The sequence below is a fragment of the Callorhinchus milii genome, unplaced genomic scaffold (genome assembly GCF_018977255.1).
Source record: "Callorhinchus milii isolate IMCB2004 unplaced genomic scaffold, IMCB_Cmil_1.0 Scaffold2, whole genome shotgun sequence".
Classification (NCBI taxonomy): Eukaryota; Metazoa; Chordata; class Chondrichthyes; order Chimaeriformes; family Callorhinchidae; genus Callorhinchus; species Callorhinchus milii.
Window position 1 is genome coordinate 24,823,976 of NW_024704743.1, and position 18,300 is coordinate 24,842,275.

Consider the following 18,300-nt stretch of genomic DNA (forward strand, 5'->3'; position numbering starts at 1 on the left):
CGGGCTGCCAAACCCTGTCAGTGTCCTATCTGAGTCACTACAGCAACAACAACTTGGATTTATATAGTGCCCTCCACGCCGGACGGTGTCTCAGAGCGCTTTACAGTTTAGGATCCCGGGGCTGAGCCAGGGAGAGGAAGGTGACCAAAGCCGCGGTCGAACAGAAAGGTCTTCAGCAGAGACCTGAAAATGGGGAGGGAGCGAGACGAAAGGAGTGAGGAAGGCAGTTCCAGAGCCTCGGGGCATAGTGGCTGAAGGCACGGCCGCCGAGGGTGGAGCGGAGGACTCGGGGGACGAGGAGGAGGCCAGACACAAAGGAACGAAGGCAACGGGTACTGTGCTGAGAAGAGGAGGTCAGAGAGGTAGGGCGTTGCAGAGGAGTGCAGGGATTTGAATACGAGGGTGAAGATCTTGAAAGCGATCCTCTCTGGGACAGGCAGCCAGTGTAGTCTGGCAAGGACTGGGGTGATCGGGGAGCGGAGTTTCGTACGGGTGAGAATGCGGGCGGCAGAGTTTTGAAAGAATTGGATTTTATGGATGGTAGTGGAGGGGAGACCAGTGAGGCGGGCATTTGAATAGTCCAGCCGAGAGGTGACAAAGGCATGGACCAGAGTTTCAGCGGCTATTGGGGCGAGGTATTGGCGGAGACGGGCGATGTGTCAGAGGTGGAAGAAGGCGGTGCTGGTGAGGGACCAGATGGGGGGGAGGAAGGATAATTGGGGGTCGAACCTGACGCCGAGGTTGCGTACGGGTTCGGAGAGTTTTAGGGGGAGGTCAGGTAGGTGGAGGAGGTGAGAACCGTGAGATTTTAGACGTTGACGAGAGCCGAAGAGTATGGCTTCCATCTTGTCAACGTTCAGCTGAAGGAAGTTTGCGCTCATCCAGCCCCTGAGGTCTGACAGGCAGGCTGACACAACATCAGGGGACTGGGGGTCGCAAAGAGAGGTGGAAAAATAGAGCTGGGTGTCATCTGCATACATGTGGAAATGTATCCCATGTCTGCGGATGACATCCCCAAGAAAGAGCATGTAGATCAGAAAGAGGAGGGGGCCAAGGATGGATCCTTGGGGTACCCCGCAGGTGACCGTGTGAGAGCGGGAGGAGAAGCCGTTTTGCAGATGTACTGCTGGCGGTTTGTGAGGTAGGACTCGAACCCGGCGAGTGCGGTCCCACTGAGGTGGATGACGGAGGAAAGGCGGTGGAAGAGGATGGCGTGATCCACTGTGTCCCATGCAGCGGAGAGGTCCAGGAGGACAAGGAGGCAGAGGGAGCCCTGGTCACAGATAGAGAGGATGTCATTTGTGACTTTCATAAGCACAGTCTCTGTACTGTGGGCAGCGCGGAAACCGGACTGGAGGGGTTCGAAGAGGGATTGGGAGCAGAGGTGTACGCGAAGTTGGTTGGCAACAATGCGTTCCAGAACTTTTGAGAGGAAGGGCAGGTTAGAAATAGGACGGTAATGGCTGGGGTTTGAGGGATCTAGTGAGGGTTTTTTCAGGAGTGGGGTGATGACAGCAGTTTTGAGGGAGGCAGGGACTGATCCGGAGGAGAGGGACTGGTTGATAATGTCAGCCAGTAGTGGGCAGAGGAGGGGGAGCTGGGTGACCAGTAAGTTGGTGGGGAGGGGGTCGAGGCAGCAGGTGGTGAGTTTCATGGAGGTGATGGTGGGTGAGAGGGAGGAGGGAGAGATGGGGAGGAAAGAGTGTAGAAAGGGGGTGGTGGTAGGAGCAGATGATGAGGAAGGTAAGGAGGGCAGAGAGGGTGTGGCGGTGGGTGACAAGGGGCAGGTGGATGAGGCTGCCTGGCGGATGTTCAGTATTTTTGTTGAAAAGAAGTCCATGACCTCCTCGCACTTGGCATTTGATACGAAGATTGAGGAGGCCTGAGGGGGGCACGGAGGAGGTAGTGGGTGGTGGAAAAAAGGATTTTGGGGTTGTGTTTAGCCTCCAAGATGATGTTGGAGTAGAAGGCCGTTTTTGCGTGTGTCACAGAACGGCGGTAGCTGTGAGATGCTCGAGCCACAGTTGGCGGTGAACTGTCAGGCCAATTTTCTGCCATCTGCACTCGAGCAGACGGGTTTGAGTTTTTTGGCGGCAGAGATGGTTGTTGTACCAGGGGAATCGGGTGGGTTTGGAGATGGTCCTGGATTTTAGGGGTACAAGGGAGTTGAAAGTGGAGGAGAGACGATCATGGAGCAGCTGGACGGCTGCTTTAGGATCTCCGCGGGTGGAAGGCCAGACGGATAGGATGTTTGAAGATGAGAGGGCCTTTGTGAGGGACTCAGGGGGTAGCCTTTTCCAAGGGCAGTTGAGAAAGGTTGAGGGCTTGGTGGACGAAAGAGGGATGTGAGAAGAGAAGGAGATGAAAAAGTGGTCCGAGATGGCCTTGTCCACTATGCTGAGGTTGGAAATGTCAAGGCCATGGGTGATGATGAGGTCAAGTGCATGACCACGGTTATGGATGGGTGAGTTTATATGACACTTATAACAACATTAATGTCGTTCGTTGCCAGTGCACCAGTAATAATATTTTTCTCTGAAGATACAGAAAGAGTATTTGTACAAATAACAAATGGTCTTAATTTCCTTTCTCTTTGACTGCTTTAATACAGATGATTTGAGAATAAAACTGGAATTGAAATCCAGGCGTCACCATAAGATTCAGTGTGATGGCCCCAGGGATCCTGACTAAGGGAACAATGAGCAAAAGATGTCTGTTTTGTATGAACAACAAGATTGGAATACAAAATAAGTGGCTGATGAAATTTTCCAAGTTGTTGCTGATTTGGTCAACTATTTTAACAAATTCGGTGGATTAAGCAAGCAAGATCAATTATGAAAGGCCATAAATATAAAATAGTCACCAATAAATCAAATAGGGAAGTCCGAAGGTTCTTTACCCAGAGAGTGGTGGAATGTGGAACTTGCTACCAAAAGGAGTAGTTGAGGTGAATAGCATAAATATATTTAAGGGGAAGCTAGATAAGTACATGAGGGAGAAAGAATAGGAAGTTATGCTGATAGGCTTAGTTGATAAATGGCAGGAGGAGGCTCATGTGAAGCATAAATGCCGGCATAAACCAGTTGGGCTGAATGGCCTGTTTCTGTGCTATATAATCTATGTAATACCTCATAAATAAAGTTGAGAATGGTGAACTCAGCTCCGAGGCCAAGATTCCTCAGCTCATATCTTAAAACAGCTGTCTTAAAATTTAAGATCATGCAAAATTTTAGCAAATTGTTAAATTTAGCCTTAATTTGGAAACCAGTTTTCTGAAAGAGGTGGAAACCAACTGATAAGTTAAGACCAAATTTAAGAGTTCTACAAATCGTTCTAAATCTGTGTTTTACTGTGCTGACAATGTATTTATTGGTTCATGGAGAATTGTGGGCTGGATCATTCGTTCAAATCCACTGACAGACACTTTCTGAGGAGCAGATGGGAATGGAGAAAATTATAAAATTTTTACAAATATTTAAGTATCTACAAAGCAACAAAATATAAATATGTGTTTATTTGCACTTTTGCATCTGTCGGTTTAACTTTCCTTTCATTCTAAATAATATGCAAAATTACAGAAGCGTGCTACACTTCGTGAATTAAATACACTTCATAAAATGACTGAATAAAAGTTGTTATCGAGAGAAAGGACTTAAAGTGGTTACCTTCTGGGGCTTTGAGCTCTCTGTGCAGAAACTCGTTTCTCACTATCGTTTTCATTGCAGTGGATATACGGTCAGATAGTTGAACAAGAGCACTAAAAGCACTGATCTGGAAAACAAATGGAAAATTTGGAAGGAAAGCTATCTTTTTCATCTCAGTTAATTCTGAATTCCTGACACCGATGGAGATGACTTTCACACCATGGTTTCTTAAAGCTCTGGCAGGCACTATAACATCATCCTGTGATGATGCAGAGGTGATTATTATAGCAATCTGTGGAACACCTTCTTTCTTCCGGCTTCCAGCAGACTCTGTGAAAAAGATCCTGAGGAGGTAATCAATTGCACTCCCTGTTCTTAATGCCTGTCCTCCTCTAAATGCAAAACTGCGACCGCTCCTTATGTAGTTTATCATCTCTGGTATGTTTTGATATGTGTTCAGTAGGAATTCAGTTCGTGCTTTAGCACCAAACTGACCAAGCCCAATACGGAATTTGTCCACGCTAACATCCAGCTGAGAAACGATTCTGAAAATAAAGTTTCGTATCTGTTGAAATCCTGATGCTCCCATGTTCTGAGATCCATCGACAAGAAAAACAACATCAGCGTAGCGTACAGCAAAGGCTGTGAATCAGAAAATAAAAATATTGCATTAGTACCTGAGACGACATGCTTATCAGACTGTTTGATATGTTAGGGTTTTAGGTCACCTTGACTCAAGATAAACAATGTTAGCAATCCTGGTCAACAATTCTCCAGTGAAATTGACCAATCATCTCCTGGCTGTTTGTGAAATATTCTGCAGGCAAATTGGTTGCTCCATTTTCCCACACAATAACTACACCTTTCCAGAAAAAAAAGTGAAGTACTTTGAGACATTCCTACATGATCAGGCACTGTATCAAATGTAAAACTTATTATTATTATAAGATTATTATTATTAACCAACAATTAACAGCCATATGTTCAGTGCATAAGGTCCACCTTTCATCAAAGGCATTATTGCATTTTTCATAGCAGGCACTTTGCCGAAATCTACAAAAAGAAGTGGGAGAAGTGGCTATTTTTTAATGAACAAAGAACTGTTGACCACCATTGTAGTTGTGTATTTTACATGGTAAATTTGAATTCTTACTAACAAATAATTAGTTAATATAATTCACTGATGCTTGGCATTTTTTGGCCAAGATGTAGGTTGATACACGTCCGATGTCCCTATGAAGGTATTTGTTTGAATAAAAGATTTTTGTAGTATAAGATTTAAAAGAATTATTAATAATAAAAGAAAATACCGAGGCCACAAACCTTGATTATGGGCTTCAATAGTCATGCACACTGACTCTAGAACATTAGCTGCAAGGGCTTTCAGCATATTAAAACTCGGAACATCATAGATGTATTTCTCGGTAGGTTTGCTGGAAATGTCTTGAAGTTCCTTTTGGTCTTGAACATTAATTCCAACAACGTAAGTTGTGACACTGCCCTGTTTGAGCTGGCGAGCTGCGTGCACAACTTCAGTAGTGGATCCTCCATCCGTGATCAACACAGCGAACTGCTGGACATTTTCTGTCTTTCGACTCCCTGCTGATGGGATAAAATGTTGGGTTTGGAGAAATTCCAGGGCCGTTCTTGTGTTGGTTCCACCTCTTTTCTGTGTCAGTCTTTGCAGATAATTCAAGATGTCTTGCTTTGATGAAAATCTCTTCAGGAGAAACTCTGTATTTGGATTATCGCTGTACTGAACCAGCCCAATTCTTATTTTGTCACGACCAATATCAAGACCACTGACAAAGGTGCTTAGAAATGCCTTGACGTCTTCAAAGTTCTCATCGTTTATGCTTGTTGAACCATCCACCATGAAAACAATGTCGGCAACTGTGGCTCTCCTACACGCTAAAGACAAAACAATAACACTTAAAAGTACTTGCAAAGCAAATAGGTGGAAAAAGATTTTGAACTGCGATGCACGTTGGTAAAAAATATAACTTCTTCATCCATCCATACCAGTTTTACAAGGAAAAGAAAAGAAAGAAATGTGTCCAAATTACACATAGCAAAGCTATAGGAAAAGCTGAAGTGGCGAGGCAAAGCATTTTACCAGCTGTTCCAAGTGTGATACTTCATTAAGGCTACCAAATGGGAAAAAAACTGGAACAGTTTGATATAATTATCAAAAGACATCAATTGGGAAAGCAATCACAGCTCGAGCAGAGAATAAAAGTATCAGGGGTCAGTTCAGAAGTATTTTTTGAAGGCTATCACACTAAACGTATCTGGGTGTGAACAAAGTGGAATCCCACATATATCAGTAGGTATGTCTGAGACGCTAGATTTAATAAATCCCCCCAAAATGTTTCCTACTAGCCAGCAATCAACAGTGATGATCCAAAGCCTGAAGTTTAATACAATATTTGATGTGATAAATATCAAATTTACCGCTGAATTCACCCAAATGTGAAAGGAAAATTATCCTATCGAAGCAAATAGACTGAACGTGATTAGCCATCCAACTGAGTATGTAAACCCCAGTCTGAATCATTCCTTGGAATCGTACCTGGTGACATCTCAAACTCCTGTAACACCTGTGTTACTTGGCTTGCGCCTTCCTCCACTGTGCTACAAAGTAGCTGTATTATCACCTGAGATATTCCTCTCAATGCAGCAAAGTCCGGCATGTTGTACACATACGTTTCAGGTGGGTCGCTCGCTATATCATATAGTTCTTTTTCAACAGCATCTCTGATGCCAATGGCAATAACAATAATTCCTTTGTTTTTCAATGCTTGAGCTGGTAGTCCAACCCTGTCCTGAGATTTCCCATCTGTTAGGACAATGGCCACCTGTGGTATTCCACGCGCAGCTCTGCTTCCTGCAGACTCTGTAAAGTGGTTGTTCAATATGAAATTGAGACCCAAGCCAGTTCTCGTGCCTCCTCCTTTGTACGGCAGCTGCTGCAGGTACTGTAGAATCTCAGTTTTGCTGCTGTAGCTGTTGAGCAGGAATTCAGTCCGAGGGGTGCTGCTGTACTGGACCAGGCCTACTCGGACTTTATCTTCTCCGATATCAAATGCATTTACTAGAGTATAGAGAAACTCTCGAACCCTTCTGAAGTTTTGGGATCCTATACTCCATGATCCATCCACTAGGAACACAATATCTGCTACAGAGGACTCCTTGCAGACTTCAAAAACAAAAGTATTACATTGTTACTATTATACATCAAAATAAGTTAATAATCACAAATGTCGACTCCAGTCATCAGTACTGATTATTAGCCTGTAAAATTACTTTAATCCTAGTTAATATTACTAACATTAATATTCTATACAAATACTGTCACTATTGTTGATCAGCAGATAAATAGGTAAAATGGCAGTTAACACTGTCAATAATTATAAATTAATAATTGTATAAATACTGTTCTCAATCAATGTAAGGTAATAATTATCATAAATACTGGGGCCAGCACATGGCCATTAGTAAAAATCATGATCTTTTCATAACATCTATAAAAATGAGATGAAAATTAAGGGCCAGAATAGAATTAATTTAGTCTGCTGTGTTGCCGACTCAAGTCTGCTGGGTACTGAGTTGAGGCTAACCACTTTCAAGTAAATAATATTGACAGTTTTTAAATGGACCTGTACAAATAAATGCAAAAATGAGGGAAATATTATCATACACACAATTTACGAACACAGTCTGCCTCTACCACCTTCCTTGTTAGGTTGTTGCACACATTCACCATTTTGTGATTCTTTAAGTGTACTTCGATTTTCTGTTCTAAGCTTGAGACACTACCCTGCATGGAGGGCACTACATAAGTGCAAGATGTTGTTGTGAGTCTGTGCCTCATTGTTCTATATTTGTTGTTCATGGCAAATATATTATAAGGATCTTGAAATGTCTGCCGAGTGCCATGAAATGATTATCATTATTTATATTATATTATCCAGTGTGATCATTTCCAGTTATGTGCGGTTTCCTGGTAATTCAAGTATCTAATTCTCATTACCAATTTAGCTACCTTGTACTGTTCCTTCTCCAATGCCAAAATGCTACTCCTGTAATATGAAGACTGTAATACAAAACTTCCCTCAGTAAGATCTGCACCTGGTGAATGGTATACATAAGCAAAGTTGAGAAAGGCAGAGCGGTTGAATGTGGGATGCTTGCACTGACGGCCAATAAATATCAATTGGTTTGGATTACAATGTTCAGTGATGTGATACTTATATTTACGCCATCTTTACATTTACATCTTTTTGAGGTTTCATTCTATTAAGTAAATCACTGCTGTATTTGAACAAAGTAGAAAGAGTACCAATCTGCTGAGACTCAGTGAAGCACAGATTTGCTGTGATCAGGAAGGCAATGAGCACTTCAAACACACCCATTTTGACAGAACCTTGGGTTGTCTTCCTGTAGATGAATACAAATAAAAATCAGTTACAGACATGGGTCCAGATTTGACATTATTCTACAGTTTTAAATCCGTTTCTCATCCTTTATTGATGTAAATATAATCATCGCTCAATGATTCAAAGCATAAGAGGGGATTCAGATATGAAGAAAGACTTGAGAATTTTTTTTCAATATAGGGGAAATCTTATTGTGGAGGCAGAGGGCATGGCTGATGTGTTGAATGAGTACTTTGCATCTGTCTTCACAAAAGAAGTGGATGCACCAAATGCCACAGTATCGGAGGAGAAGGTAGAGGAAATGGATAGGATAAGTATAAACAGAGAGGAAGTACTGAAAAGGTTGACTGCGCTGAAGATAGATAAGTCGCCCGGTCTGGACGGATGGCAACCAAGATTACTATGGGAGGCACGGGTCAAATAGCGGAGGCTTTGGCTACAATTTTTCAATCTTCGTTGGACACAGGAGTGGTGCCAGAGGACTGGAGAGTGGCCAATGTGACTCCCCTGTACAAAAAGGGACAGAAGGACAAACCTGGGAACTACAGGCCAGTCAGCCTAACATCAGTAGTGGGGAAACTCCTGGAGACTATAATCCGGGACAGAATAAATCTTCACTTAGAAGAATATGGGTTAATTAGGGACAGCCAACATGGATTTGTTAAAGGCAAATCTTGTCTAACAAATCTAATAGAATTTTTCGATGAGGTAACGGAGAGGGTGGATAAAGGTAGTGCAGTTGATGTAGTTTATATGGACTTTCAAAAGGCATTTGACAAAGTGCCACATGAAAGACTTGTAAGAAAGATAGAAGCCCATGGTATAAAAGGGACAGTGGCAGCATGGATCCAGAACTGGCTGGGAGACAGAAAGCAGAGAGTTGTGGTGAACGGCTGCTTTTCTGACTGGAGGGAAGAGTACAGTGGCGTCCCCAGGGATCGGTATTAGGACCACTGCTCTTCTTAATATACATAAATGATCTGGACTTGGGTATAGCAAGCACCATTTCCAAGTTTGCGGATGACACAAAGTTAGGTAGGGTAGTAAACAGTGAGAAGGATAGAAGCCAACTGCAGGAAGACATAGACAGAATGGTAAAATGGGCAGACACATGGCAGATGAGTTTCAATATGGAGAAATGCGAGGTAATGCACTTTGGTAGAAAGAATGAGGGAAGGTAATATAGACTAGGTAATACAATCTTAAGGGGGGTAAAAGAACAGAGAGATGTAGGGGTGCAGGTAAATGAATCCTTGAAGGTGGCAGGACAGGTAAAGCTGTAAAAAGGGCATATGGGATACTAGGCTTTATAAATCGGGGCAGAGTACAAGAGTCAGGAGGTTATGATTAACCTATATAAAACACTGGTTAGGCCTCAGTTAGAATACTGCGCCCAGTTCTGGGCACCACACTATAGGAAGGATGTTAAGGCATTGGAAAGGGTGCAGAGGAGATTTACGAGGATGGTACCAGGAATGAGGGACCTTGATTATGAGGAAAGGCTAGAGAGGCTGGGATTATTCTCATTGGAGCAGAGAAGGTTACGAGGAGACCTAATAGAGGTTTTCAAAGTCATGAGGGGACTTGATAGGTTAGAAAGGGAAAAATTGTTTCCACTAGTGGGTGTGTCGGTGACTCGAGGTCACAGATTCAAAATAGTTTCTAAAAGAAGTAGAGGGGAGGTGAGAAGAATATTTTTCACGCAGCGAGTTGTTCGAATCTGGAATGCATTGCCTGAAAGGGTGGTCGAGGCCGAATCGATAACAACTTTTAAAAACGCGGTGGACGGGTATTTGAGGAGGACGGGTTTGTAGGGTTATGGGGAAAGGGCTGGGGAGTGGGATTGACATTAATTTCTCTATTCAAAGAGCCGGCACAAACTCAATGGGCCGAATGGCCTCTTTTTGTGCTGTATGAGTCTATGATTCACAGCATATACCAAAATGCATACTATATTTACAGTATTTTATGCATCTTCTATTGTTTAATATCAGTATCCATCATTGGAATATATATAACAGGTCTATACTAGATAGTTTCCTCTTATGCAATGTTGTAGCTGGCTCAGTAATAACAGAATGATCTAATTTCTATTAATTTATAGAATATACCAATGACCTGAAGGTGAACTGTGGGTCAGATTGGATGAACTCTTAGATGGTTCTCGCAGAAGAAGAAAAACAGCTTGTTTTTACATTATTCATGTAACAATTGGAGCAGTGTACATTAAAATGTAGAGGAGATTGAAGGGGCTCGATTTAAGTCAAAGGAGACTAACAGTAGGAACATAATTGAAAAGGTGAAGTAAATTTGGAAGAGAGTTTCACAGGAGTGAGCATGGTTGCTGAAGACTCAGCTTTCAATAGAACCTTAGAAAGGCCAGAAGTAGGCCATTCAGCCCAATAGTGGAGCAAAGAGATACAACTAGCAGAGGTCAAAGCACAGAATGCAGGCTAGAAGATAAGGCTGTTGAAAATTTGATACAGAGTGGAGCAATGCCATGGAGGGATTTAAAAATAAATATGGAAGTACTGAAATTAAGCGTGGGACAAGGAGCCATTGGAATGTGACAAGAACAGAGGTGCACAAGTGCAGAATTTTGTATAAATCATGGGTTTAGTGTCCATATGTACATCATTGACAATTAACTATTGCCCATTTTCAAGCTGAGCAGGACAAGACTTGAGTTTTGGATGAGTTGAAGTTTGTGAAGGGTGGAGCCAACTTAGCAGCCCAATAGGGAGAATATCTGAAATAATAATATTCATAATCCTTGCATTTGATATAGCGCCTTATCACGTCTTTGAGACGTCTCAAAGCGCTTCACAGAATATACTGTAAAGTGAACTGACTGTATATTTTGTAGGCAAAACCTGGTAGCCATTTGCGCACAGCAGTGTCCCACAAACAGTTGTGGATTGAGTGACCAATTTATTATTATTATTTTTTCCCTAGATATGATTAAGGTATGGATAACAACAACATTGAATGGAGAATTTGATAAACATCTGGAGGGAAAAGGCTCAGAGAAAGAATAGGTAATTGAGATATAGTTCTCTTCATGGAAGAGTTGATACCAGGCCAGACTTCTGGAGGATATCCCAAAGCATTTCACAAGATGAATAGCCTCTTTTCCAATGTGCTGAATGGCTTCATTCTGTATTTTGATTTTGTAAGCTTTCTATAAAGATTTCACCAGTGATGATAAAGTGTCCTGTAGCTCAGTGGTTAGAGCACTCGCTTTGCAAGCGAGAGACCTGAGTTCAATTCCAGGCAGAGGGCGAAACCTTGGGCAAGTTTCCTTACTCCACACAGAGCCTAATAATAATCCCTCCAAAACCAAAAACAATAATAAATTGGTCATTTTCAATCCATTACTGTTTGTGGGACATTGCTGTGCGCAATTGGCTGCCGCGTTTCGCCCACAAATATACAGTCAATTCACTTTACAGTATATTCTGTGAAGCGCTTTGGGACGTCCTCCCGACGTGAAAAGCGCTATATCAAATGCAAGGATTATTATTATTATTATTATTATGGCTCAAAGTTGCTAATATTACAGAGCTGTCTGGGCAACAAAGTAGATGTGTAGTTGAAGCTTAACTTAGGATCAAACAGAAACCTTCCCTAACTCCAACTTCAGCACAGTTAAAGAGGTTAATTAAATTTGAGTCAGAAGCACACTGGTGCTGGCAAGAATACTTAATGTCTGGCAACTTTCTATCCTCCTTCCATCAGCAAAATATGCTAAAAAAAGAAATACACAGATTTCTTCATTAACTTACAGCAGAAAGCTCGATATCCACACTATTTGGGAACAGTTTTACTGCATATATTAAAATAGTGTGGATTATTGTGCAGCCTCTCTTCATTATTCCTTTCTCAGATTCTGATAGCCTGAAGTTTAATTATTTCAGATTTAATATCATTTGGATGAATCTTCCTGAATCCACAGCAAAGTTTCAAAATCATCCTTTAAAAGATTACATCTAACAAGCGAGCTATGTGGAACAAATTTGTTTATCAATTAAACCAATTGCAAATTCCCAAATTAATATAGGTCAATCACTGTCTGACAAAACCCCTTTAAGGGAGAAAAACTATTCTACAAAATTGGAAAGAGTGGGATCATAATAGTTCTATAAGCCATGCTATAAGCCATCCAGGAAATTGTCCCACACAAACAAATTTCCTTGGATTCAGATGCCAGGAGAACAAATATTCAGCAATATGGAACTAACTGCAAGCTACATGTTCAAATGAATAATATCTGACTTTTCTAACCTTTTCTGTATCATCAAATCCTGCCAAAATAAGATTATTAGATTTACTTCATTAAGTACAGTACTCAGCCCTTAATACCTGCACTATATGGGATCAGCCCAGTGTAGATATAAAAACTCTCCACATAAAATACAATGTGTAGTACAATAATAATAATCCTAGCATTTGAAATAGCGCCATCGAGACGTTTCAAAACACTTCACAGAATATACTGTAAAGTGAATTGACTGCATATTTTGTAGGCGAAACCCGGCAGCCAATTGCACACAGCAGTGTCCTACAAACAGCCATGGCCTGAATGACCAAATTATTATTAGTATTTATGAATGCATCTTTTAGTTAATACATAATGAATCCTATTTATTTACTGTCCAAAAATACAAATTATATTGTCACTCTACAGTGCTGTTTTCTTTCTTTCTCTCAGATCCCCATCAGAGCACCACCTCTTCCCTAATTACAGCAGTAGCCCTTCTTGCTCCATATATTCTTATATATTAAGTGAGACACCTGGGTTCAATTCCAGGCAGGGCGAAACCTTGGGCAAGTTTCCTTACTCCACACGTCTAATAATAATCCCTCCAAAGAAACAAAAAACAATAATAAATCGGTCATTAGCAATCCACAACTGTTGCTGTGCGCAATTGGCTGCTACGTTTTGCCCACAAATATACGGTCAATTCACTTTAGAGTCTATTCTGTGAAGCGCTTTGAGACGTCGAGAAGACGTGAAAAGCATTATATCAAATGCAAGGATTATTATTATTATTATTATTATTATTATTACCTGACTTTTTTTCTGTATTTTCTGTATTCTGAGATCACTTTGAATGGGCAAACTAAAAAATTTCACCTGACAGGTAAAATACACCAATATACACGTGCAATAAATATTCTCAGGGGTGATGACAGTTTTGAAAGGGAGGGGTACCATTGTCGGGTTATGCATAAGACAAGACAGATTTGAACCTCGGCTGAACGTCTCGTCCCGCGGTAGCATTGCTTTGTTGTAATCTCTCCATGGTGTAACTTTATAGTACTAATAAAGCTTGACTTAACAGATTTTACCTAAAAGGAATGCTGGGTGACCTTGTTTGATATCTAACATCGTGCTGGAGGAAAGAGGAGGTTGACAATGTTACCTAGGCAGGGTGACAAGGGGCAGCTGGGTGGACAGCAACTACATCGGAATGGAATCAAGGGAGTAGGTGTCAAATTTCATGCAAGAGATGAGGAGATGAATGAGGGGGAGATGGGTTTGCAAGGTGTGAACAACAACAAAATACAACAAAATTGCATTTATAGAGTGCCTTTCACGTCGGCAGGATGTCCGAAAAGCGCCGAGGGTGTGCGAGTAGGAGAGGAAGGGAGAGGAAATGGAGGTAGCCAAGGCGATTTTATTAATTTTGGTTACCAGGAAGTCCAGGATATCCTCAAACTAGACGTTCCAGCATGAAGAATTGAAGCACTCCTCTGTACAACTCAACTTAGGAAAATTGAATTTCTTATCTGTCTTAGACAATCTATATTAATAACAACGTAATGTCTGTATGTCTGTCGGAGTTGGGCTGGTGGTGGGTGATGGTTGGCTTGGTAAGACCATGGGGTTTCCGGGATCCAATATACACTAGGACAAAGGTTCCTGAATTGAGGACGATACTCTGGACCTCCCTCCACACCTTCAAACCTGTCTCCCCCTCCTCTCTCATCACCACTATAACCCACATGAAATCAACCACCAGTTCCCCTTGACCCCATCCCTACCCCTCTCCTTATCTCCCAGCTCCACCTCCTTGCCCCTCTACACACTGACATCATAAACCTCTCTCTGTCCACTGGTGCTGTTCCCACTCCAGTAAAAACCGCCGTCATCACTCCTATCCTTAAAAAATCCTCCCTGAACTCATCTCTACTCCCAAACTACCGCCCCATCTCCAACCTCCCTTTCCTCTCCGTGGACCTGGAATGAGTTGTTTCTTCCCAAATTCGCTCCTTCCTCTCCCGGCACTCCATTCACAAACCCCTCCAATCGGGTTTCCATGCCGCCCACAGGACAGAAATAGCCCTGGTCAAAGTGACAAATGACATTCTGTTCATCTGCGACCAGGGCTCCCTCAGCCTCCTCGTTCTCCTTGAACTCTCTGCTGCCTGCGACGTCGTCGACCACTCTATCCTCATCCACCATCTCTCCTCTCACCTCAACCTCCACGGCTCTGTCTTTGCTCCCCTCCTCTTGAATACCTATATGCTCCCTCTTGGTGACATCATCCGCAGACATGGGGTCAACTTCCACATGTATGCAGATGACACCCAACTGTACCTCTGTGCCTCAACAGTTCACTCCAGGACCACTGCTGTCCTGACAGAATGTTTGTCGGACATCAAGTCCTTGATGAGAGCTAATTTTCTTCAGTCAACAAAAACTACAAAATTACATTTATATAGCGCCTTTCATGTCAACAAGATCGAGGCTCTCCTGATTGGCTCCCGTCAGCGCCTCCTCACCTCAGGCGCTGACAGCATCACCATCCATGATTGCACACTCCACCTTACTAAGCCAGTCCAGAAGCTTGGGGTCTTGTTTGACCCTCAACTATCCTTTCTACACCACATCTGGGCCATGTCCCGCTCTGCCTTCCCCCACCTCTGCAATGTCGCCCGGCTCCGCCACTGTCTCACACCGTAGGCCGGCAAAACCCTCATCAAGCTTTCATTTCATTGAGGTTTGACTATGCAAGCTCATTGCTTGTCGGCCTCCACAACTTCTCCCTCCACAGGCTGAAGATCATCCAGAACTCTGCAGTCCGCGTCCTCTCCCTCAGCAGGTTCTGTGACCATCCTCGTCCGACTCCACTGGATTCCCATCACACAGAGGATACAGTTCAAGATCCTGGTCCTCACCTTCAAAGCTCTCCATGGTCTTGCTCCCACCTACCTCTACGACCTGCTAACCCCCTACCATCCTGCTCGCTCCATCTAATCAGTGGGCTCCAGCCTGCTTCACGTCCCCCGCCTCGCTCACCCAACTATTGGCGGCTGGGCCTTCTGCCACTCTGCCCCCACCCTTTGGAACTCCATCCCGAGTCCCTCCACCTCATCCCCTCCCTTACCTCCTTCAAGACCCACCTCAAGACCCTCCTCTTTGACCGTGCTTTCAATCTCCCTGCTTCCCCCATTGCCCTCCACCCTCCCCGATCCCTGACCCCCCAGCTCATGTCCGAAACTCTGTCTGTCCAGCGCCTTGGGACGTCCTCCTAACGTTAAAGATGCTTTCCAAATATAATTTTGTTGTTGTTGTTGGATCTGGCCAATGCAACCATTTTTGCAGACCACACAGAATATTTTATTATAGTCTGCATTTTTCCTTTCAGTGGGTGTTTTCATTTATGCGTGGACCTCAGTTGTGATAATTGGTGTAAATCTACACTCTAAATTATTGCCCTCCTCTTCGTAAAAGTGGCATTTTTTCACAAAACAGATTGCAAATTGACAGGTGTCTGTTTGGTTTGGCTGAAGAGTTTCCCAAGGGCTGAGACTGGAAGGGCAGGTGTTAGCTCAGGGTAAGTTGAGTTGGATCAGTCAATGCGGCAAAATGTCTCCAGCAAAGAAGAACCAGCTCAAACCACAGCAATTTAGTGGATGAACTGTGAATGTAAGGTCTGGGACACTACCCTGTGTGAGGGACACTGTATAAACGCAAGGTGTTGTTGTTCTTGTTAAATATCGAGATAAGAGCAGGAGACTGTGGTTGCTCCAAGAAGGGAGAGCAAACAGATATAGAGGGGAGGAGAGTGAGTCATGGATGGAGATAAGTCTGAGGCAAGGTTGGAATGAGGAAATACAACATGAGTGGAGTCTTGTAGCTCAGTGGTTACAGCACTCGTCTTGCAAGCAAGAGACCTGGGTTTGATTCCCAGCAGGACGAAACGTTGGGCAAGTTTCCTTACTCCACACGCCTCTGTTTACCTAGCAGTAAGTAGGAACCCAGGTTGTTAGTTGATTGGCAGAATGTTTTTCTGGGGTTAATCATTCCTTCAAAAAAGAAATAAATCATAAATTGGTCACCCAATCCACGACTGTTTGTGAGACACTGTTGTGCGCAATTGGTTGCCGTGTTTTACCCACAAAATATACAGTCAATTAATTTTACAGTATATTCTGTGAAGCACTTTGAGACAGCTCGAAGACATGACAAGGCACTATATCAAATGCAAGGATTAATATTATCATTATTATCATTGCGAGCAAAATTGACAGGCATAACAAGAAAAGGGAAGTGGAGGATATTATTATGTACAAGGGAAACATGTCTAGAGGGGTCAAATAAAGAAAGCCCTCAGCAAGTATATTTAAAGTGAATAGCAATGGTCAAAGAGAATGTTATACTACTGTGAATAAAATGAAGTAGGTGAAAGCAACAATACTCTGAATTAATAGTAATAGTAATGATTAACAATAGCTGGTGAACACGATGAAAATTAACCACAGTGATGAGCACAGTGATTACTCAAAATTTTGTTTTAGGGAATCGAAAATCTTTAAGACTATTATATTCTTATTATTAATTTACTGAGATAGAATTGTAGATTATGTGAAACATTCCTGATAGCACATTAGGTAAGTGCACACAGAAAGACCCATGCAGTAAACATACATCCATACATCTGTCCCTCCGACCTCCTCACTCCCCATTCCACCACCTGGCAGCTCCGCTTGACTGGCACCGGCCTCCTGTTTGTCCCTCGCATCCTCCGTGGAGGTCAGTGGAGGTCGCACTTTCAGCCACTTCATCCGGAAGATATGGAACACTTTCTTTCAATCCCTCCGCTTTGCCCCCCCCTCTCCCGTTTTTCAAGTCCTGCCTGAAAACCTTCCTTTTCGACCGTGCTTACTGTCACCTCCCAACACCCATGTCGGAGTCACTGTTAAGCACTCTAAGACGCTACCCTGCATGGAGACACCATATAAGTGCAAGTTTGTGTGGTGGTATGGAGAAATTAACTTCAATTTGCCCTTCCATTGCAAAGATGTCTTGACTGTAATATGATGCCCACATTTGCACATTGTGGGTAGTGCCAGAGCTGTGTAAATGTTCAGTATGACTTCTTGTGACTTATGTCCTTGCCCTGAAGCTGTACGTTCAAACATCATATTTTGTGAAAGTTAAAAGAACATGGAAATTACTTTTCCTTGACTTCAGGCTATTTTAAATCAATTTCCGAAAAGCCCCAGTGGTACTGAAAGCTGTAATGGTTTGTATGACACATGATAGAAGAATGATACAAATGGTACAAGTTAATCCAATTTTATTAAACATTTCAAGCCCTACTTCTGCGAGCAGTAACATTTCATATACTCACCAAATTATAAAATCAACCATATCAACCAAATTTGGTTGGTTCCAAATACATTCCTAGTGTACCCTTTCATTAAAAAAATCTGTGGGTTTCTCATTTTCTCCTTATTCTCCAGCTTCATTATGCTGTGGTCCACCATCTCTGGTTCCCTACCCACGTGGGCATTGTTTATGTGTTAGCCTTGACAATGAGCATCTGCTTCCCTGCCCCAAGTAAGCATTGTTCATGTGTGACAATAATAATAATAAATTTCTTGCATTCGATAGGCACCTTAACACATCTTCGAGATGTCTTAAAGCGCTTCACAGAATATACTGCAAATTAAATTGACTGTATATTTTGTGGGAAAAACGCGGCAACCAATTGCACACAGCAGTGTCCCACAAACAGTCATGAATTGAGTGACCAATTTATTATTATTATTTTTTTTGAAGAAATTATTAACCCCCGGAAAAGCAATCCGCCAATCGACTAACAACCAGGTTCCTACTTACTGATAGGTGAACAGAGGCGTGTGGAGTAACGAAACGTGCCCAACGTTATCACCCTGCCAGGAGTCTACTTGTGAGGCGAGTG

The 18,300-nt window shown here is 42.7% G+C and overlaps 1 protein-coding gene across 1 annotated transcript in view; it reads right to left on the reverse strand.

Moving 5' to 3' along the window:
- The window catches only part of LOC103176327 (collagen alpha-6(VI) chain-like), a 71,933-nt gene extending 54,070 nt beyond the window's left edge, over positions 1-17,863 (reverse strand). The window contains exons 1-5 of the mRNA XM_042346162.1: positions 17,790-17,863; positions 7,987-8,084; positions 6,217-6,843; positions 4,968-5,555; positions 3,666-4,286 (exon numbers count right to left, since the gene is read on the reverse strand). Coding sequence (XP_042202096.1) covers positions 3,666-4,286; positions 4,968-5,555; positions 6,217-6,843; positions 7,987-8,084; positions 17,790-17,863 — 2,008 coding nt within the window. The remainder of the gene's footprint in view (positions 1-3,665; positions 4,287-4,967; positions 5,556-6,216; positions 6,844-7,986; positions 8,085-17,789) is intronic.
- Between the last annotated feature and the right edge of the window lie 437 nt (positions 17,864-18,300).